This window comes from Chinchilla lanigera, unplaced genomic scaffold (assembly GCF_000276665.1).
Source record: "Chinchilla lanigera isolate Chin_1 unplaced genomic scaffold, ChiLan1.0 scaffold00172, whole genome shotgun sequence".
Taxonomy (NCBI): Eukaryota; Metazoa; Chordata; class Mammalia; order Rodentia; family Chinchillidae; genus Chinchilla; species Chinchilla lanigera.
This window is the reverse complement of record NW_004955573.1, coordinates 132,328-154,145: the sequence shown is the minus strand read 5'-3', so window position 1 is coordinate 154,145 and position 21,818 is coordinate 132,328. Positions and strand designations below refer to the sequence as shown.

Below are 21,818 nucleotides of genomic sequence, written 5' to 3'. Positions count from 1 at the left end.
AGCTACAACTCCAGCCTCTCTAAAATTTATTTTGAGATAGGGTCTTCCTAAGGGAGCAGGCTGGGCTTGAATTTGAGATCCTCCTCCCTCAGTTTCTGTGACTCAGGCTCTGATTCTATGCCCTCTTGAAGTAAAATTGTAGTTTGTTTTTTTTTTTTTTTTTTTGGTACCAGGGATCTAACTCAGGACCTTATGCTTGCCAGGCAGGCGCTTGTGCCGCTGAGCTTTACACCCAGCTCTCTGTCTCAAAGTTAAAAGAAATAAAAATTTACAAGGGGCTAGGCAAATAGCCTATTGCAAAAGCCCTGGGCTCAATCCCTAGTACAAAAAACAAAAGATCCCTAGAGATTCGTGGGCCATGGGTGCTTGACTGGTCCCTGAGCCACCGCCTACCTGCACACTCTGGAATCTTCTCTCTGAACCCTAGTTCTCACCCCTCACCCTTCTGTGCTTACCTAGTTAACTCCCTGTCTGGGCCCTCTGTGTCTCCCCAACACCTTTTACATTTTTTTCCACCCCAAACTCAAACTCCACCATACCTCCGGGCCAAAGGCTCTCCAGGTTTCCCTTGCCTGAGGGACATCTGTCTCCCGACCAGGGATGAATGGAGGCTGATAGCAGAAGAAATTCCTGAGCTGCCCAGATCTAGGGGCCCACCGGATAAGCAGTCCCTAAAAAGGCTTATGGGAGTTGGGTCTGGATATTGGGGGTAGGTGGCACTAGGGCCTTGCTGTCCCTGGGGATGACAGTGTCCTGGCAAGGGAATCAGCCACCATCAGAGATGTAAGGGGATGAGGTCCCTCAGTGTGACAACTGAGGACCAAGGACTCCTCCTCCTCCTGCCCCCCCTCACCCCTTCCACTCTCTGGTGTCTGTCTCTCTCTCTGCACCCAGAAGCACCCAGCTTGGTGGCCATCCTGCTGACCCTGCTCATGCCTGTCACAGTCCTGGTGCATGTGCTGCGCAGAGAGTGCATGTGCAGGGCCAGGAAGAGGAGGAGAAGAGGGAAGAGGAGGTGAGCTCCTGGGGACGTGGCGGTGGCGGGGGTGTGGGTGGGGTCTGGTGTGCCTGCAGACCTCATGCTTCCCTCGGTTCCCCACCCCATCCTAGGGAGAAAATGAAGGGCCAGACGGAGCCTGGAGCCCAGCTGCTGTCCCCAGGTGAGCCAGCCTTGAGGTCAGGGCCCGGGCGGCCAGAGGGGCCTTGTGTGCCTGACACACCTGTCCTTGCTTTCTCCTCAGACACTGTTCCTGAGCCTGCCGCAAAGTCACTGTTTTGAGTTGTCCTCAAACAAGGTCATAAAGAATAAAGCTGTTTATTTATTTATTTTCCTGTAGTGGGAATTGAACTTAAGGCCTTCGCACTGAGCCACACACACCCAGTCCTTTTTTATTTCGAGACAGTCTTTAACTAAATTGCTACATTGCCCAAATTGGGCTCAAATTTTCAATCCTCCTGCCTCAGCCTCTCAAAGTGCCGGGTTACAGGTGTGCCACCACTCCCAGCTAGAAATCCTGGCTCTCAGACAATGTAGCTCGCCTCTGAGCTCCCTGCCAAGGGGACTGAAGTCATTGAGAAGCTCTAAATTCCTAATGATGAGAAGCCAAGGGGCTGGAAAGGGGACTGGGACTTTTCCCACTGGGTGGTCTTGGGGGCAATCCCCACCCTCTCTGGCTCCCCCTGGTTACTATGGGAACTGAGGGGTGGGGTTGGCTCAGGCTTGGGAGTAGGAGCACTGCACCCCACCCAACCCTCCCCAGGGGCTCATTCTCCAAGGCCGATCGGATCCTCACTTGAGGGGCGGGGTTGAACCATCCGAAGGCTGGGCTCCAGAGGCAAGGAAGCTGGCCAGCTGGGCAGGGAGAGCGTGGACACAGGGACTCTGTCTGGGGATGTCCAGGCAGGCAGGACACCAGTATTATTGTATTACTCTGTACTTATCCTCCAAGACCGCCAGCCCTGCGGCAGACTTCCCGGAAAGGGCTCTAGAAAATAGGTGTGGCCGTGCCCGGTGGAGCTTTCTTTCCCTCCCTCAGTGCCCCCCCCCCCTCCCAGGAAGCACGGGAGCACCTGGTCCCCACCTGGTTTTCTTCTTTACCTCTGGGCTGTGTCTCCATCTAGAGCCTGTGACCTTTACCTCTCCCGAATCAGCTCTTCAAGGTCACAGTACTAGCCCAGATGTGGCAGAGGAAGAGGCTTGGCTGCGTGGCCTCCGCTGGATGGACCCCCTCCTTCGGCAGGACTGGGTCCCTCCCACCCCCTTTAGGAGGTAGAAAAGGAGTGCTGTGTCCCCTAGGGAAGAATGGGACTGAGGACTCGTGTCACGGGCTCCAGAAGAGGGCTGTAGGGGCTGGGGATTTAGCTCAGGGGCACAGCGCCTGCCTGGCAAGCGCCAGGTCGTGAGTTCGATTCCTGATACCGGAAGGAAAAAAAAAAAAACCCAGAATTGGGCTGTAGAGGCAGGAAAGCATGCAGTCTCCCTAGGCTGGGAGGTCCTGCACTAGCCCCAAGATGACAACAGGGGGAGACCGAGAGGCAGAGGTGAGAAAGCTGTTCCCACAAAGCCAGACTGGCCCCTTTCAGGCCTGCCCCTGCAGGTGTACCGGTGGGAGGGCAGGGAAGAAATGGGGGGGGGGGTGCGGTGTCGACCCCAGCCTCCTCTTCCTGTCTGGGAGGAAGAAGTCGGGGCAGACAGGAGGGTGGCCCCCTCCCTTCCCGGGCCGGGAGAACCTGCGGAGCGGCAGATTGAATGGGGGAATTGTCCTCGGCGGCAGCTGCACACGTGGGGTCTCCCCGCAGCCACTCCCAGCGCTCCCCTCCCCCACAGCCCATGCCGACTCCCCCACTGCCACTAAACCAATCCCAGCTGCCAACATCTGGCCCACATGTGTCTCCCCCAACTGACTAGACACTCCCCCGGCCCATGTCCCTTCCTCTTACAGGGGGCTGCAGCAGGGCTATGAACTCAACCCCCCCACTTCCTCTATACAGCCTCCTGGTAGTCCTAAAAGCAAGCAGGACAGGCTGGAAGGGGGCCGCCCCACCCCGGAGGTGCCCCAGGCTCTTGGCACAGCCAGCTGGAGCAGTTAGAAGCAGCTGCCAGTGACTCATCTCCCACGGCCCCCACCCCACCACCCCACCCTGAGGCTGGGAACCAAGCACCCAGGCCCCCACCCCCACTGCCTGATCATCTGGACCCCGACCCCACCGTCTTTGTAAGGCTAGCTCCCAATCACCCCCCAGAACTGCGGTATGACCCATTTTTCTTTTATTTATACAAAAAAAAGTTTCTTTTTAATTTTTAAATATAATTTAAGAACCCCTCCAAGCACCGGGTGTCTTGTCTCTGGTTCCCACCACTGACCCCCCTGCCCCTTGACCCCTCCCCCACACTCCCTCACGGACACAGTTTGGGGGTGCTTGGGGAGCAGTGAATCTGGGGTTGTGGCATGGCCAAGGCACTGTTCTGGAAACGGACCTCCATGGGTCCGCTGCAACACGGGCAGAGGAGGAGCTGAGGAAACAGGTGCCCTCCAACACAAAAACTAGGACAAGGACGCTAGAAAAACAAACGAAACAAAAAAATAAAAGGGGAAGGAGGAAAAATAAGACCAAAAACAAACGAAATCTCATGAACCTTCAATATGAAGGCAGCAGATGGGGAAGGGGCATTTATAAGGGAAAGATGATTGTGTCGGGGGGTGGCAGCAGCAAGTTGGGACATCCAAGCCCAATGACTGCGTCACTGGGCCGTGACACCCCTTCCCACCTCCTGGGACAGCGCTCCTCCACTCCCAAGCTGGCAGGCTGGTCACCCTCTCTTTGGTCTGCAGGGACTTGTCCCTCAAGGTGAGGGGGAGCACCTGGGAAGCCGGGAGATTAAGGGCGTTTCCTCTTCCTCTGGCTACACTTAGTCCTGAGGGAAAGGCACCCTCACCCTGGCTCGGGGGTTTCCCACCTGGAGGGGCCAGAAAGCGATTTCTACCCTCTTAAGTGGCACAGTCCCCCAAAATCCTCTTTCCAAATTGCCAACTCCCCACCCCCACGGGTTCAAAGTGCTATCCAGCCCAGGGCTGGGGATCTCTGTGAGTCCCCACCAGACTCTGCCCCTGGAAGAAGGGGAGGCCGTGTTCCTGGGGTGAAGAGGTCCTGCAGGTCAGTACTGCGGGGCTGGTCCTCCTGTCCCGCCTGGAGTTCCAGGCTTGGCTTGGGACTTCATATGCTGGACACTGGCCAAGATCTTCTTCTGGTGTCCCGCTAGAGTGACTCCAATTCGGAGCAGGTCCCTGTGAGGGGAGACAGGATTCCGTGTGCTACAGGGCTCCTAGTCCTGAACACCTCACTTATCCCCAGACCCCTTCCAGGGATCCGGGATTGTCAGCCAATAAGAACGCCAGTGTGGGGTGGGGAAAGAAGGGCAGAATGATGTCATTAGTTGCGGGGCAGTTTCTGGAGGATTTAAGTCGCCAGGCACCCTTCTGTGCAGCCACAGTAGGCAGTGGGGCTGTGTCTACCAAGCAAGGGCTTAGGGTGCAGGGCTGGGAGGGGAGGAAGGAAAACGAAGCCGGCATGGGGTAAGGGGCTGCACAGATTGTTTTACTGGTTAAAGGTGAAGTGAGAAGAAATAGCCAGCGAGAGAGGAAGAACTGGGTGGAGAGGAAGGGGAGATGCGGCCTCCCGGGAGACAAACGTGAAGAGTCTCAGAGAGCAGCCAGCCAGGGAGAAGAGTTACTTGGGAGTCAACAGAATCATAAAACCATTTAACATTCAAGCCGGGAAGGATCTCCAAAACCTAGTCCAGTGTTCTCCTTTTATGGGTGGGAAAAGAGCAGCAGGGTTGACACGTTCCTGAGAGCTAGGTCTGGAATGCACACAGATGCACAAAGATGGGGGGTGCTGTGGCAAGAAGGGTGGTGACCCAGGGCTGGGGAGGTTCCAGGAGTCACAGGGTGGGCACGTGTGGCCAGGAGGAAGACGTGCTCCTTAGCCACCCCCACTTCTGCTTGGGGGCTGCTCTGGGCACGGCACGGGCAACGCCCTTACTGCTGCTGCTGGGAGATTACATGGAGGTGGACCCCAGAGGCACCCGAGAGCCTGAGTCAGGCCCCCCTGCTCACTGTCCCCAAGTGCCCTCTCCTGCTGCCCCCTGCACTTACTCTGCGGAGATCTGGCTGACCAGCTCGAAGGAGCCGAACCCAGCCGCTGCAAAACTTTCTTCGTATCTTCCCATCTTGATGGCTCGAAGCCACTCGCCCACAGAGCCAAAGGCGGAGTAGTGAGGCTGCCGCTGGTCCAGGAGTGGGTGTGAGGCCCTGTGAGGCGGGGAGGAGTGGAATGCTGAGTACCAGGTCTGAGTAAGGGGACGTGGAGCCCAGCCTCGGAGGGGCCCCCAGGGACCACGCCACATACCACCAAAGGGCCAGGAGGGGATCTCGGGCCTTGACAGACCGAGGGAAGGAGGGCTTGTTCTCTGGGGTCCTCACCCGCCGTTCTCCCTGGCCACGATTTTGAGGCTGGCAGGGTTCCGGATCATCTTGTCGAGGGCACTGACCACCTGGGGAAAGCGGGGTCGGGCGTTCCGGTCCTTCTGCCAGCAGTCCAGCATGAGCTGGTGGAGGGAGGTGGGGCAGTCTGGGGGCGGGGGCAGTCGGTAGTCTTGTTCAATGGCGTTGATCACCTGAGAGGACAGGAAGCAGCACGGGGTGAGGCTGTCCCAGAGGGACTCAGCAAAATGGTGACTTGGCCGATACTAGGGCAGACACCCTAGCAGATCTCGGGCTATAATCTGGACATGCAACTTCCCAACCTGCCCTCTGCTCCTGGAAAGATCACCTTTTCTGTGTTACCTCCCACCATCCCAAGGACCCCCCAAGAGTGCACCTGGACACCCCACCCCCACTGCATTTCCTAGGAGAGAACACACAGGAAAGCCTAATATAACCGCGGGACACTTACATCCTGATTGCTCATGTCCCAGTATGGCCGTTCCCCGAAAGACATCACCTCCCACATCACGATCCCGTAGCTCCAGGCATCGCTGGCTGAGGTGAACTTCCGGAAGGCAATGGCCTCGGGGGCTGTCCATCGGATGGGAATCTTTCCACCCTGGGAAGGATGAAAAGGTAAACCCAGGCCCTCAGCCCCAACCACCCCCACCATCCTGCCTTGTCCCCCTAGGTCTGGCCTTCTTTCTTTCTGGGACCTAAGTTCCCATCTTCCCAGCTCTCTTCCTTTCCTAGACATCCGGAGGTCTGTTTGCCTTTAGCATGTGCCTGTATCCTTCCCCTGGGCCAGGACTGCCAATCCCCATGCTCCCACCTTCCCAACCTGCCCTCCCCACATGGCCCTGAGACCCCGGCTCATCCCCTGCGCCCCTGCTCACCAGAGAGCTGGTGTAGGTGGGATCAGAAGAGTTCTCCTCCAGGAAACGGGACAGGCCGAAGTCTGAGACCTTGCAGACCAGGTTGCTGTTGACCAAGATGTTTCGGGCAGCCAGGTCTCGGTGCACGTAGCTCATCTCAGCCAGGTACCGCATGCCTGAGGCAATGCCCCGCAACATGCCCACCAGCTGGATGACGGTGAACTGTCCGTCATTAAGCTGGGAGGGGACAAGCAGAGGACATTGGTTAGGGTTACCCACCACTCCCCGTCCTTCCACTCCTTGATCTGTGCCTGGCACTTACAGACCTACCACCTCACCTGCAGCGGACCTGCCAACTTGCCCAGGTGAACCTCCTCTTCCCCGTCACCCCAAGTTCTCGCAGCTCTTTTTTTTTTTGGTTTTTCTCCGGTACCAGGAACCGAACTCACGACCTTGCGCATGCCAGGCAGGCACTTTTGCCGCTGAGCTAAATCCCCAGCCCCTCTCGCAGCTCTTATGATAACCTTACAACAGGCTTACTGACAATGAAGAGTGACCTTAAGTATGTTTCTTCCATTTAACCCCGTACAGCGCTTTACATGCAGAAAATTCTCAAGCAATACTTTGTTTTGAGACAGGGTCTCACTTTGCAGTCAGGCTGCCAAGCACAATCTCATTCAGCCCTCTTGAACGAAGTGTGTGTGGTTTTGCCAGAGAACGGGGAGAAATGGGTACTCAGCGCTCAGCCGAGGCGGAGAGCCCAACCTTCACTCTACAGTTTGCTCCCACCCGGTGCACCAGCCAGGCACAGGGTTAACGGACCCCATCCCCTGGGCTCAGCTGGGTGCAGGGTCCCCGCAGGGTCAGGGACGAGAGCCCAAGTGAGTCCTGAACCCAGCCTGCAGACGCACACCTGCCCTGGGCCTTCCATCTCAGTTCCCGGAAACACCACTTGGGCAGTGGTCAGGTAGGGACCTCAGTCGCCTGCGACTCCTCCCCCGCCTGCCGCTAGCAGTCCATCATGCCACTCTGCTGGCTCTGCTTCCAAAATATGTCACCAGTCTAACCACTTCTCCCCGGCCCAAAGCCCAAAGGGCAGAGCCAGGCTCCCCATGCATCCCTGCTTCCGCACCAGCTCCCCAGCACCAAGTCACAGGGATCTCTTCCGGTCACTCACTGTCCTACCAGAACCACCCCCCAGGGGCTCTCCCCCACCTCAGGGATCACCATCACGCCTCTGCTCACGAGGGGCAACCACAATGAACCACTGTTTCTTTTTTCTTTGGTACCGGGAATCGAACTCAGGACCTTGCGCTTGCCAGGCAGGCACTTATGACACTGAGCTTAATCCCTAGCCCGAACCACTGTTTCTTAAATGGTTCCTACCTGCTCTGGGCCCCAAATTTTCTTTTCCCATTTTCTCTCAACCGGCTCTTCCTTTTTATTTTTCAGTATTAGGAACTGAACCCAGGGCTTTCACAATGAGCTACATCCCTAGCCTTTTTTTATTTTGAGACAAGTTTTTGCTTAGCTGCTAATTTGTCCAGGCTGGAGTTCAATTTGGAATCCTCCTGCCTCAGCTTCCCAGAGTCCTGGGATTATAGATATTCGCCACCACACCTGGTCCCAAATGTCATCTCTTCTCTCATCTGTTTCCTCCCTTCCTTGCAGTGTGACCTTTGGATAGTCCCAGTATCAGGACAGATTCTCATGTCCATAGGGAGGGGCTGCGCTGTTCAGCCGCTGTGGCTCTGTCTCCGCTCTGTGGGAGAAGCCAGACTGGGTGTCTCATGATGGGACCTGTGTGAAACACACAGCACCCACTGCAGTGTGGACACACATTTAACTTCCAACTTATCAGAACGCCAGAGGGCTTCACTTACAGGAACTGCAAAGAAACAAGCTAAATGAGCCTGTCAGGAAGAAGCCACAAGCCCAGGACATTCAGGGGTCACAGAGATAAGGGGCCCAGCTCTTCAGCAAAGCAGTGCTCAGGATTTAGAAGCTCAGAAAAACCCAGGTGTTACACCCAGATTCCTGTTGGTGCAAACCAGCAGCAAGTGACATCTGGGGGAACAACTGGGGATGTGAGTATCAACTGGGTAGGAAAACGTTCCACGGGCCGGGGATATAGCTCGGCGGCACAAGCGCCTGCCTGGCAAGCGCAAGGTCCTGAGTTCGACTGCCAGTACAAAAAAAAAAAAATTATAGGAAAATGTTCCAGTTTTTTCTTTTTTTCTTTCTTTTTTTTGGGGGGTGGCACTTAGGATTGAACCTGAGCCTGCACACACTGGCACATACTTAGACCTCTTTTTATTTTTTATTTTGAGACCAGGTTTTGCTAAGCAGCAAATTTTCCCAGACTGGGCTCAATCTTGTGATCCTCCCACCTCAGCCTCCACGGCGCTGTGATTACAGACTTGTACCACTACGCCCGGTGCTGAGTTTTTTCTTTTAATGCCTTATGAGGTTTAAAAAAAAAAAACCTATGAGGTTTTTTTAAAACCTATGAGGTTTTTTTTTTTTTCCAGTAAAACCAGTTAAAGTGATCTCATCTCCAGCCACTGCCCCATGATCCCTTCTGATAGGTTTCACTGCTGCAGTGATTTGCTACTTGTTAATTTCACAAGGCTGTCTGCTTGGCAAGAGCAGAAATCCTGTCTGCCATGTTCCTGGCTTTATCCCCAGGTCCTGGACAGGGGCTGGTAAATAGGAGACGCTCAGTAAATATTTGTCAGAAAAAGGAATAACCTCCTACAGAAAGGACCAAGGACACTCGAGACAGGGACTCAACCTTTCCCCAACACAAAACCAAGAGCGGAGACAGGCATGAGGGCGGGGCCTGTAATCCCAGCTTTCTGGGACACTGAGGCAGGACGATCTCAAATTGAAGCCCAATCTGGGCAGCTGGGTGACCTAGTAGACCCTGTTCCAAAATAAAAAAATAAAGGGGGTGGTGGTGTTTGCAGCTCAGTGTGAAGACCCTGGGTTTAATCCCCAGTACTGTAAAATAAAAACACAAACCAAACACATGAGCAAAAGTCTGGAGCCCAGGGAGAGGGGCTGCAGCTTGCGAGGGGCCCGCTGTCCACCCACTTCTGGGACGCCCATGGACGGGGCGCGGGCTCACCCGCAGGAAGGAGTCCAGGGCGCCGTTCTCCATGAACTCCGTGAGGATCATGACCGGCATGCTGTTGGTGACCACGCCCTCCAGGCGGATGATGTTGGGGTGCTCGAACTGGCCCATGATGGAGGCCTCGCTCAGGAACTCACGCCGCTGCCGCTCTGTGTAGCCGCCCTTCAGGGTCTTGATGGCCACGCAGTTCTCCTTTTTCCCCGGGGCCTTCAGCCGCCCCCGGCAGACCTCCCCAAACTCGCCTTGGACGGGGGACAGGACAGTCAGCTCTCCCCGGCTGCATCCCTGCCCTCAGCCCCACCTGCTGCGGCTCCCCCCACTCACCTGCTCCAATCACCTCCTCGATCTTCACATAGGACACGTCAATCTCTTTGGCAAATTCCCTCACAGCCTCATTGGGGTCTTCATAAGTGAAGGGGTCAATGTAGACCTTCGTACCTGAACGGTGGTGTAGGCTCCCATTAGCCAAGAGGTAACTTCCTCCTGGAATCCTAGCACTTTGGGAGGCTGAGGCAGGAGGATGGCAAGTTTGAACCCAGCCTGGGCAACTTAGCAACTTAGTGAGACCCTGTCTCAAAATTAAAAACAAAAAGGGAGGTAGGGATGTAGCTGAGGGGGAAGGCCCTGGGGTCATCTGCTAGAGCTGCCAAAAATATTTTTTCTAAAAACCTCCGCTGGACTGTACTCCCTTTAGGGCAGGTGCGCTTACCGTGGCCGATGAGGTACTGCCCGTGTTTGTCGGAGTATTCCGCCTCCCTTCCATTGCTCTGCTTCCTATAGCCAGGGGGGAAAGAAGCAGAAGGTAAAAAGAGCCGCACGCTTCAGTATTACTGTAGAAGGGAAGGGGCTGGGGCGTCGCGTTGCGTTGCGACGCTCCTGGCCAGCGCTTGCATAGCATTTGTGAGAGAAAGAAAAAAAGCAGCCAGGGAGGGAGGGACTCGGGTTCAGCAAAGATCCCCAGTGGAAAGAGGCCAGAGGGGCAGCCAGAGACGTTCGCCCTGGAGCCCATAGCCCACAGCCAGCAGCGGGGATTCCAGGGCCTCCAGGGTCCCGGAGCCCTTACCTGAGGCAGAGAACGGCGATGACAATGACCACCAGGACCAGCACCACACCCACGACCGCAGTGCCAGCGATCAGGGCCAGCTGCTCACGCCAGTTGTCACTCTCTGCTGGAGGAGAGGCCGCCGATCAGGCAGGGCCACGGCCCCTGCAGCCGCCTCCCCAGCCTCAGGCATGGAGCCCAGGTCGCCAGAGAACAGGCCCCAGCCCAGTGTGACCAGCGGAGGCTTGAACCTGTGCCTGTGGCTCCTCTGAGATCGTTCAGAATAAGGGAGCGTGCTTCCCAGCTTTGTTGTTGCCAGGACAGCTTTAATTTTATTGTGTAAGTATTAGTATCCACAAAAAGTTTTATTGGAATGGAAGATTTCAAAGACAAAGGAAGCCAGGCATGGTGGCGCACGCCTGTAATCCCAGCCCTCAGGAGGCTGAGGAAGCAGCATCGTTGTGAGTTCAAGACCCGCCTGGGCTACAAAGTGAGCTCAAGGTCAGCCTGAACTGCATAGCGAGACCCTGTCTCAAAAAAGGACAGGAAAAAATTTTAAAAAAAAACAACACAAAGATGAAGGGCAGAGGGGGCTGGGGATTTAGCTCAGCGGCAAAAGTGCCTGCCTGGCAAGCACAAGGTCGTGAGTTCGGTTCCTGGTACCGGAGAAAAACCAAAAAAAAAAAAAAAAGATGAAGGGCAGAGGGGGCTGGGGATTTAGCTCAGCGGCAAAAGTGCCTGCCTGGCAAGCACAAGGTCGTGAGTTCGGTTCCTGGTACCGGAGAAAAACCAAAAAAAAAAAAAAAAGATGAAGGGCAGAGGGTCTCTTTCAGCGTCCTAGAAATGTTCTCAACCGAGTGATAGCAGCTGCATAACCATAAGTGCATTAAAAGCCACGGAATTACATACTTCAAATGGAATGGATGGGTCATACGGCATGAGGACTGCATTCCCAATAAATCTATTTAAAAATTACAGCCGGGCATGGTGGCACATGCCTGTAATCCCAGCACTCGGGAGGCTGAGGCAGGAGGATCATTGTGAGTTCGAAACCAGCCTGGCCTACAAAGTGAGCCCAAGGCCAGCCTGAACTACACAGCGAGACCCTGTCTCAAAGAGATAAATAAATAAATAAAAATAAAAATTACAAAATTTGCTGGGTATGGTGGCTCATACCTATGATACCAGCACTCAACAGGCTGAGGAAGAAGGATCACAAGTTAGAGGGCAGCCTAGGCTACAGAGTTCAAGGCCAGACTGGACTATATAATGAGACCTTATCTCTCTCTCTCTTTTTGGTACCAGGAATCGAACCCAGGACCTTGCGCTCGCCAGATACTTGTGCCAGTGAGCCATATCCCTGGCCCAAGATCTTATTCCCGAAACAAACAAAAACAAAAAACATTACAAAGTTTAGAAAACATCAGCCTTGCCTATTAAAAGATGCAGGTGTTACTGCATGCAATCCTCAGAACCCTGTAAAAAGACTTCACAAGTGCCCCCCTTTGTTACCTGAGAAGGGGGGGCACTGGGTCAAGGGGAAGGCTATGTCCTGTGGCTAATGAGCCCCAAGCCACCTGCCCCGGCGGCTGGGTTTGGTTCCTCCACCGTGCCTTCTTTTCACTGGGCCAGGCCCACAGGGCTGCCTTTGGGGGAGTCTGGGGGTGCCTTCCCACACGCCACTCACCGTCCAGCTGGGTCTGGCTGTGGTGCTCCTGGCCGAAGGGCCCATAGCCAGCCTCGGAGCGAGCCCGCACCTGAACCAGGTAGCTGGCTCCGCGCTTCAGCCCCTGGAGCTCCGCCCGGTTTTCTGAGGTCTTCAGGAACCGGACGCTGCTTGGGCCCTCTGCACCCTGTCCAGAAAGTAGGGGGTTAAGTCAGAGCTTGGGTTTCTGCTGCTCTTCTGCCTCCCACCACCTCCTCCACACACCCCCATTGCTGCATCCGGGTCCTGCTGTGGGCATCAGAGGCCTTCAAGGTTGGGTAGGTGACCCCTTGGTGAATATTCTGCACTTATCACATCATTCTGTCCTTGAAATAACTCTGTGACTGGTAGCTATATATTCTGATTTTAGTACTAGTACTAGTTATACGTTTTGGTTTTAGTACTTTAGTACTATGGAACTCAGGGCCTTTGCACTGAGCTACATCCTCAGCTCTTTTTTATTTTGAGACAGGGTCTCACTTGCTAAACTGCTCAGACTGGGCTCAAACTTGAGATCCTCCTGACTCAGCCTCCTAGCATGCTGAGATGACAGGTGTGCCACCATGCTCAGCTTGTTATATTTTATAGATGAGAATACTAAGGCTCAGAGGCCACAGGGATGGCTCATGTCACACATATGTGGCGGACCTAGAATTCCAATGCTCATCAGATGTCTGCAATTCAAATGTCCTGGCCCTGGACCGAGAAGACCTCTGGTCTTCTGGCACCCACAGAGCCGGCTGCTGGTCTCACCTTCTCATGGTACTTGACCTCGTAATCCAGCACAGCTCCGCTGGACGCTCGGGGAACGGCCCACGCCAGGGTCAAGCTGCTGGGCGAGGACCGCGTCACACGGATGTCGGACACTGCTGGGGGAACTGTGACACAGACTCGTGAGGCCCTGCTCACGGTGGATCAAGCCCTTATTTTTTCCAGTTCTTGCTGGTGGCTCTGCCATCTTCTGGCTGTTTCAAGAATTCCTTTTTGTTTACAGTACTAGGGATTGAACAGAGGGTCCTTCCAGGGAGCCACCAGTCCTTGTTTTTTTATTTTGAAGCAGTCTCACTAAATCACTGCTTTGCCCAGGTGGGCCTCAAATTTGAGATCCTCCTGCCTCAGCCTCCCAGAGGGCTGGGATTACAGGCCTGAACCTTCATGCCTGGCTCAGCTCCCATCTTTTTCTCTCCCGGTCTTGTCCCTCCGTGCTTCCTGGGGATCCCACACTCCAATCCCTGCACCCCCTCAGCCCGTCAGCCTTTCCCACAGGCTTCTCTCCTGTACACCACACGCTGCCCTTCCCATCTTACCCTCACGGTCAGTGGTGACGTTGACCGGTTCAAACGGGACAGGCCCTGTGGCTAAGGAGGACACGCCGTTCAGGGCAGTGACCTCGAAGGTATAGGTGAAGTCAGGACGCAGCCCTCGAATGGCCACCCAGGGCTCCACCAGGTCTCGGGGCCCAGGGTCGAAGGTCAGGTCACCCCCGCAGGGCGTGCAGGAGCCCCCCGGGCGGCACTCCCTGCAGCGCAGCGTGTAGGTGAGGTCGTCCCGGCCGCCAGACTCCAGCGGCGCGCTCCACTCCAGGTGCAGGGACGAGCCGTTCAGGTGGTGGATGACGCTGCGCGGGGCCGAGGGCGGCGCTGCAGACCGGAAGCCAGCGGTCAGCGGGGGCGGCGGGCAGGCAGCAGCGCTGACCTCCCGCCTCACGGATGGCCAAGGCCCAGGGTCCCGGGGAGGGAGGGGCGCAGTGCGGAGACCACCCGGGGCTCAATACCCCTCCCCGAGGAGCGGCCTGGTCACTTACTGGTGCAGGCTGCACTGCGCAAGTCCGTGCGGGCTCGATAGTACCCGATGCGGCACTGGCAGACCCAGGATCCAATGGTGTTGGTGTGGCTGTTGGCTGGGCAGGGCTGGCAAGACCCCTCCCCTGACTGGGGCTTGAAGGTTCCCTGGCCACAGGCTGGTGGGGTCGGGGGAAGAAAGAGAGAGCGGGTATCAAAAACGCGCACCTTGGCCAGGCAGGTTGGCGCACGCCTGTAATTCCAGCACTTGCAAAGCTGAGGCAGGAAGATTGCTGAGACAGTTCAATGCCTGCCTGGGTTACATAGTGAGTCCAAGTCCAGCCTGAATTACAAAGCAAGATTCTGTCTCAAAAAAAAAAAAGTGCACGACCAGGCATGATGGCGCATGCCTATAATCCTAGCACTTGGGAGGCTGCGGCAGGAGGATCTTTTGGAGTTTGAGACCAGCCTGGGCTATAAAGTGAGCTCAGGTCGAGCTTGAACTACATAGTGAGACCCTGTCTCAAATAGGCCCCCTCCCCTCAAAAAAGTGCATCAAGGGCCAGACATAGTGATGGACACCTGTTATCCCAGTGCTCAGGAGGCTGAGGCAAGAGGATCTTGAGTTTGAGGCCAACCTGAGCTACACAGACTTTGTCAAACATACAGTACACCAAAAACATGCAGCTGCTTCTACGGAGGCACATAGTGCTAAAAGCGGATGGAAGAAGGATTCCCAGGATCCTCACCTCTCAGAGGGGAAGGGATTCTTCTTCCAGAACGGGGCTGCCCTACTTTTTTTTATTCCTGGTACTGACTGGGATCAAACCCAGCCCTTTCACTAAGCTACATTCCCAACCCTTTTGTTGTTGTTGTTGTTTGTTTGTTTGTTTTGAGACAGCATTCTCATTAAATTGCTAAGCTGCCCAGGAGGCTAGCTTTAAAAATCCTCAAACTTGCAGTCATCCTGCTTCAGCCTCCAGGAGTGCTGGGATTACAGGATGGACCTTCATACCTAGCTTTTTCTGGCATCAACCACGGTTGTCCAGTGAATGCCTCAGACCCTTGCTCAGAGTAGATTTTAAATGCACGTCTCAAAATACATAGAATTATCAAGGAAACCAAGTAAACTAAGAGACAGTGATCAATGTATTTAAAAAAACAAGAAATTGTCTCTGCTACTTTCCTTCCAGGTATCTTCCCAAAAGAACAGAAGACATCTGGCCAGGTGTGGTTGCGCACACCTGTAATCCCAGCACTCGGGAGGCTGAGGCAGGAGGATCTTTGCGAGTTCAAGACCAGCCTGGGCTACATAGTAAGCTCAAGGCCAGCCTGAACTCCATAGCAAGATCCTGTCTCAAAAAGACCAAAAAAAAAAAAAAAAAAATCTGATTACTGTGACCCATGAATACCATGTTTATAGCAGCACAACTCACAAAAGCTAAATCTTGGAAGTGCCTAATATGTCCATCCACAGGTAAATGAATAAAGAGAATGTGGTAGGGCTGGGGATATAGCTCAGCAGCATAAGCGCCTGCCTGGTAAGCGCAAGGTTCTGAGTTTGATTTCTGGTACCAAAAAAAACCAACCAAACAAACAGAAAATATGGTATTTACACACAATGGAATATTACTCTACCATGAAGAAGGATAAACTTGAGTCATTTGAAGGAAAATGGAGCACCTGACAACATAATGTTAGTGAAATAAATCAAGACACAAATATCACACGGTTTCTCTTATATGAGAAACCCAAAATATAAACAAAAAGCAAAATAAAAGATAGCTAGGGGGTGGGGATTTAGCTCAGCGGCACAAAGCCTGCCTGGCAAGCACAAGGTCCTGGGTTCAATTACTGGAACCAAAAACAAAACAAAACAAAAAAAAGAATCACAAAAACAACCAAGTTCACAACATAGCACCAGGAGTTCCTTTGAAAACAAGACAACAACCATTGCAGGCCACATAACCACTGCGATACTAAAGTTGTGATGAGCAAAACCAGCATTCTCAGCTACCTACAGCGCTTGGAATGTACCATGAGTTTCTCTCTGCGTGGTGAGTGTCTAAGCCCCTGGTCTGCCACAAATGCTGCACAGCTGGCCACATTCCACTGGGAATGCATGGCTCATTGTAGGTAAAAACTCATGAACATAAAAAGTCATTTTTAAAGCCAGGCATGGTGGCACACACTTGTAATCCCAGCACTCTGGGAGGCTGAGGCAGGAGAATCAGAAGTTCAACCTTAGCTTGAGCTAATGAGACCCCCTGTCTCAAAAGAAAAAAAGAAAAATAGAACAGGGTGGAGGATGTAGCTCACTGCAAAGGCTCTGGGTTCAGTTCCCAATACTAAAAACACAAAAAGTCATTTCTTTTTTTTTCTCCTCCACCAAGACTCACATATGCCCTCTATGCCCACATATGGGCGCAGTGACAAGCACTTGTATTAGACTGAGGGAAGTGCAAAGTAGAAAACTAGAGCCAGGCGGGGTGTAATCCCAGCACTCGGGAGGCCGAGGCAGGAGGATCTCGTGATTTCTGTCTCAAACAAACAAGTAACAGAGCCAAGAGTAGGGAGCAGGGCCGACCCCCATGGACAGGCCCAGCTTCCCTGGGGCTCCAGCCCTCACCTCGGCACCTCGTGTTCCCCTCCACGGCCTCGTAGCCGGCGGCACAGGTGCAGCCGATGACAGGCTGCTCGGCCCACTGGCCGTCCTCCCGGCAGTACAGGCTGGGGCTGGGGCCGGGCGCAGGGACCGCGTCGGCCACGCAGCTGCCCGCTACAGGCACCACGAGCTCGCGGGGCACGGTCTCTGGGAAGTGGGTCAGGTTCACGGTCAGCTGGGGGCACTTCTTGTAGAACAGGTGCAGGGACAGCAGGGCCATGCAGGCGCCCTGGTCCTGGAAGGCCAGGTAGAAGCCGGCCTTGCTGAGCGGGCCCAGCCGCAGCGTCTTCACATTCGCCTTCCCCGTTGCCTCGGCCCCGGGGCGCTTCCGGGTCAGATGCTCGGCAGCCACCGTGTCCACCTGCGGGGAGAAGACTCACTGTCCCCGCTCCTCAGGCCCAGGGGCTGTCATCCCCCGGCACCTCCCTTCCCTAACCTCTCTGTTCTAGAACCTTCTTCCACCCACCCCAATGTGCACTTTCCCACAGGCCCTGAAGCGGCCCACCAGTCTTCTTGCTCCTAGATGTGTACAGCTGCTGTCCTGGACCCTTTCTCAGCCACTCACGTGTTCTACATTTATCGTCACCTACACTGTGCCAGGTCCCAATCTCAGAGCCAAGGAGAGACAGAAACGAATGAATTGAGCCAGGTGTGGTGGCACACGCCTACAATCTCAAAACTTTGGGAGGCTGAGTCAGGAGGACTGCAAGTTTAAGCCTACCCAGGCAACTTAGCAAGAACCTGTCTCAAAATAAAGGAAGGACTAGATATGTAGTTCTGTATGAAGGCCCTGGGTTCAGTCCCCAGAACTACAAAGAAGAAAAAGGAGGAAGAGGGGAAATGAAGGAATTACAGAGAAGTGACAGGCATGTGGACTGACTGGCAGGACCAGGGCAGGGAGAATCAGTCGGCTAAGGCAGCACAGGGGACCCCGGGAGCTGACAAAGGAAAGACAAGTAGGGACTCAGCGGAAGCATCAGAGAAGCAGCCAGAGGGAATCATCAGCTGCGGCACTGGCTGGGGCTGCAGAGGACCTGGTGCAGTCAGAAAGGATAAAGTGAGCAGGGTGTTGGGGCTGTAACCCCAGCACTCTGGAAGGGCTGAGGCAGGAGGATCTCAAGTCCAGCTCTGACATGGGGAACTTAGCAATTTAGCAAGATGCTGTCTCAAAAATCAAAATCCAAGCCAATCATTAAATAAAAACGGCTGGGGATGTAGCTCAGTGCTAAAGCCCCGGATTCATTCATCAGTACCACAAAAAAAAAAAAAAAAAAAAAGGAGAGAAGCACAGCATGGCTGGGCCAGTGACAGAGGTGGCCCACACAGGCAGACCACCTGTACGGTGCAGCTCCCCAGCCCAGACCACTGCCTTCTCACCCCATGCCCCTGCCGAATGCGCTCCCTCTGAGTTGCCCCACCCTGCCGCCACCCTGAGCCCCGCCACCTTGATGTACGGGTTCTCCATCCAGGCCGGTGTGAGCGCCGTGGCCGTGTCGGCGTCGCTCTCGTAGTAGAAGACGGTGAAGGTCTCCTTGCAGGAGCGGCCGGCGCGGGGCAGGGACAGGCACTCGAGCATGGTGAAGCGCAGCGTGGCGTAGACGTGCACGGCGCCGCGGCGTGGGACCCAGCCCGTGCGCAGCCAGTGCGCCACGCCGGGGGAGCGCTGCAGATCGCACACCTCGTAGGTGCGCACGCTGTGCTGCTCCTCGTCCAGGCCGCTCACCTCTTCCCACTGCAGGGAGAAAGGAAGGGGTCACTGGAGCCTCCGTGGAGGGGCGGGGGAGGCACCCTCTACTCCCTCCTCCCTCAGGGTCCCTCCCAGGCCCAGCTCTCACCTGACCATCGGCCTGCGGGAACGTCACCCACTTGAGGTCGGCAGTTTCCAATTTTGTGTTTAGCAGGGTCTCTAAGGCAGGGAGAAAGATAAGTCAGTGCCGGGAGGAGAAGGGTAGAGAGATCAGGAAGGGCCTGGGAATTGCTGCCAGTGATCCTCTTAGCTCCAAACTGGAGAGACAGACGAAGAGGCAAGCTCCGCCCTCTGCATCCTCCCCGGATTCATCCATTGACTGACTGATGGCAGTGCCAGGGATTGAATCCTGGGCCTTCCCATTGAGCTACATGCCCAGCCCTTCTCTTTTCACTCTGAGACCACTAAGTCACTAAGTTGCCCAGGCTGGGCTCTCAAATTTGGGATCCTTCTGCCTCAGCCTCCTAGACTGCTGGGATTACAGACACACACTTAGCTTCACAGTTCTAGCTCTGAGTGCCAGCCCCACCCTGACAGCTGATGCCCCTCCCAGCAGCCCCTGAGAAGCCCCAGGCCTAAGGCCTCCCCAAAAGGCTGTGCCCTGGAGGAGGGACTGGAAGTACAGAAGCGGGAGGGGAGACCCTCTTAAAGAAGAGCCTTGCCCCAGCCCTGCCTGGCCCTGACTGCGCAGGGGCAGAGGGTTGCTGTCCGACCCGGCTCTCTGCAGGCCATCTGGGTCCCCACATCTCCTTCTCTAAAGACTCAGGGCTGGCTTCCCCACCCTCACCTCCACTCCTCTTCCAAGTCTCTACCCCTTTTCACCCCAAAGCCTCCCCCAGCTCGGAGCTCCCCTCCTGCTCGGTGGAGCCGGCCCCAGGCTTAGCCCCTCCACCACTTGCTGCCCTGTGGAGGAGGAAGTGCTGGAGGCCAGGACCCCTGGGTTCCCCCAGGCTCCTTCGAAGGCCTCACATCTGGATTTGGTTACAGGAAGGAAAGGGGGAGGTGACTTTAGGGGTGTGCGTGTGTGGGGGGTGAACACACCTGGCTGGGCCGCGGCGTCTCGGGGAGGGGACAGGGTTGTGGCGGAAAAGGGGATTAGAAGAAACTACAGCCCCTGGCAGTGGAAGGCGGGGAGAGGGAATCCCCTCTGAGGCCCGTGTGCGGTGGGGGACAGGAGGCCGGGGACCTGGGTGGAGCTGAGAGCAGCCCAGCGGGAGCCAGCTGTGCACCTGAGGGCCAGGGAAAAGGGACGGGCAGCCTCTTGGAAAGCAGGTGATGTCTGTGAGGTGGGGGCCAGGTGGGAACCCGGCCAGCCGGAGGCCAGCCCCAGGGCCCCCATGGGTGGCAGGAGACAGCCCAGCACGCTGGGGACAGGATGCCCGGGTTCTGGGAAGGGGGTGGATAGAGGCTGCCGTCTCCACCCTCCATTGTTCCAGCCTGGGTAGTGTTTTCCTGTCTCCAATTTACACACTGTCTCTGCTGCAGGGCTGTCCGCGGCTCTGGGCTCAGCCTCACTTTCTCTCCGGTCCCAGACTCGCCTGCTCCCTCAGCCAACTGGTCCCCTCTCTCACTTCCCCCGGAGAGCCTGATGTCCACATCCTTTGCTCTTTCTCACTGCCACGGTGTCTCCCACCTCACACCTTCCCTGGTGTACACGGCCTGGTAAATTACTCCACGTCTCTAAGCCTCAGTTTCCTCATCTATAAAATAGGAGCAATAAGACCTCCCTCGCCCAGCGTTGCTAGAGGTAACTGTAAGGTGGGGAGCAAAGGCGCTCTGCACAGGTATCAGGCGCAGAACAAACATTTGCTCTTTACACTTTTCTTTTCCTCTCATCACCCTCCTCTGGGTGTTTTTTCTGCTCCATTTGGCTTCCTCTTTCCCAGCCCACGTTTCTTGCATCTCTGAGCCAGGCAGATCTCCCCGACCAGCCCAGAGCAGCGCTGCCCCGCCTGGGGGAGAACAGTTTTCCAAGGGCTTCGCCTCCATTCCCCCCAAGGCCCACCCCCCAGAGACCCCTTTGAGTCCGAGCAGTGAAAGGGGGGCAGGCAGCTCAATGAAAGGAGATTAGGGACAGGAGAGCAGGGCTTCCAGGGCTCTGGGCTGCCCCTCTCAGGGGTGAGGAGGAGAGGCCACGGATCTTGAAAAAACATTTGGAGGGGAATACAGAAAAGACAGAAACTTGGGGAGGCCAGAAGGAGGCAGCAGGGCTGAGTGAGGGCGACATGGGCCCTGCAGGGCAGTTTCTGGTGGTGTGCAGGGTTGGGGGACAGCCAAGGAGCCTGGCAAGGCTGGGGTCTAGGTGGCATTTAAAGGGACAGGGAGCAGCCCGGGGAAACCGCAGCAAGCCGCGCCAGGGTCTGTGCGTGACTGCTGAAGCCGGCCATAGCCACCCGGATGCGGAGTTCTAGGACCCAGGTGTGGACACTAAAGGGTGGACGGTGGGATCGTTTTATGGCCTACCATGAAGTTGTGCTTGGTCCCTGCTGTTTGAAATGTTCCAGAAATGTGCCTTCGTGCTTAGCCAGAGGTGGGGAAGCGGACAGAAACTTTGGGATAGTTTGGAAGATTGAGGTGGGGAAGACAGGAAAGGCTGCCAAAGTCGTCCGGCATCAGGAGTTAGAGTCCGGGGAGCCGAGGCAGGGGAACGTCCCGGGTCAGAGCCCGACTCCATCTCTTTCCCAAACAAAAGAAAACTCCACTCCCCGCCCGGCTGCCTCCTCCCCGCCCTCTCCCGTTCCAGCCCGAAGTGTTTGGGGTCGGGGTGCTGGGGAAGGCATAAAGAGAGCTCGGGCCCCTCCACCCCGAGGCCCAACTTTGGGGGCTCCACGAATGGCGGGGTGCCCACAGGAAACTCACCTTCTAAAGCAGCGGCGAGCGAAGCCCAGCAGAGGAGCACCCGGAGCTCCATGGCGCCGTCTTCCTGCGATTGGATACGATCCGAGTTTGGGGGGCCCTAGCCCCCCCAGGTCTGGCTCCCCCCTGGGGCGGGTGGGCGCCGACTCCCCGCGCGAGACTCTCGGTCGAGGCCCTCAGCGCTGGCCCATGCGAAGGCGCGGGCACCCGGCGGCGGCGCCCAGGTGTGGCCCCGCGTCCTCCCTGCGCGCGCGGGAGGCCGGCCTGGGGGGCGTCCGGGCAGCGGCCGAGCGCGGCGGGCGAGGAGCGAGACGTGGCTGGAGTCGGGGTCCCTCCGAGGCCTCGGGGACCCGCCCCCACTGGCTGGGAGTGGGCCGATCGCTCGCGATCTCCCCCCCTCCCTGGAAAGGCGCCGCTCGCGCCACCGGCGGAGTGCGCTACGAGCAGGCGGGGAGGGTGGGAGCCGGAGCTGGGACGCAGCGGGAGGGAGGGAGGGAGACTGCGGCGCAGGGCCGGGCGGGCCGG

General features: G+C 56.1%; 2 protein-coding genes across 4 annotated transcripts in view; one reads left to right on the top strand and one right to left on the bottom strand.

Annotated features, from left to right (window-relative positions):
• Zan (zonadhesin) overlaps positions 1-1,315 on the top strand; it is a 41,619-nt gene extending 40,304 nt beyond the window's left edge. The window contains exons 46-48 of one of the 2 annotated variants that reach the window (XM_013509449.1): positions 895-1,015; positions 1,111-1,160; positions 1,242-1,315. In XM_013509449.1, the coding sequence (XP_013364903.1) occupies positions 895-1,015; positions 1,111-1,160; positions 1,242-1,279 (209 nt within the window). In that variant the 3' untranslated portion in view covers positions 1,280-1,315. The remainder of the gene's footprint in view (positions 1-894; positions 1,016-1,110; positions 1,161-1,241) is intronic. The other variant, XM_013509448.1, reaches the window with a different exon arrangement.
• A 1,951-nt stretch (positions 1,316-3,266) lies between these two features.
• On the bottom strand, positions 3,267-21,818 carry Ephb4 (EPH receptor B4). Of its 2 annotated transcripts, none has more exons than XM_013509481.1 (17): positions 21,297-21,818; positions 18,526-18,596; positions 18,135-18,422; positions 16,655-17,051; positions 14,049-14,204; positions 13,552-13,884; positions 12,998-13,122; positions 12,227-12,392; positions 10,561-10,666; positions 10,207-10,271; positions 9,822-9,935; positions 9,492-9,739; positions 6,383-6,598; positions 5,956-6,105; positions 5,484-5,677; positions 5,157-5,312; positions 3,267-4,286 (listed from the first exon to the last, which is right to left on the bottom strand). In XM_013509481.1, the coding sequence occupies exons 1-17, from the start codon at positions 21,346-21,348 to the stop codon at positions 4,157-4,159; spliced, it is 2,967 nt and encodes a 988-aa protein (XP_013364935.1). In that variant the 5' UTR covers positions 21,349-21,818; the 3' UTR covers positions 3,267-4,156. The 2 variants fall into 2 exon arrangements, with proteins under 2 accessions (XP_013364935.1, XP_005413745.1); XM_005413688.2 differs by having other exon boundaries at positions 10,561-10,663.

What these genes read in the sequence shown, in the direction of transcription:
- Ephb4 (XM_013509481.1), bottom strand. Translation starts at nt 21,348, where the DNA reads ATGGAGCTCCGGGTGCTCCTCTGCTGGGCTTCGCTCGCCGCTGCTTTA. An exon ending in TCCCGCAGGCCGATGGTCAG is followed by an intron (nt 18,423 to 18,525) that starts GTGAGAGCTGGG and finishes TTCTCCCTGCAG; the next exon opens with TGGGAAGAGGTGAGCGGCCT. An exon ending in GGGGAACACGAGGTGCCGAG is followed by an intron (nt 14,205 to 16,654) that starts GTGAGGGCTGGA and finishes CGACCCCACCAG; the next exon opens with CCTGTGGCCAGGGAACCTTC.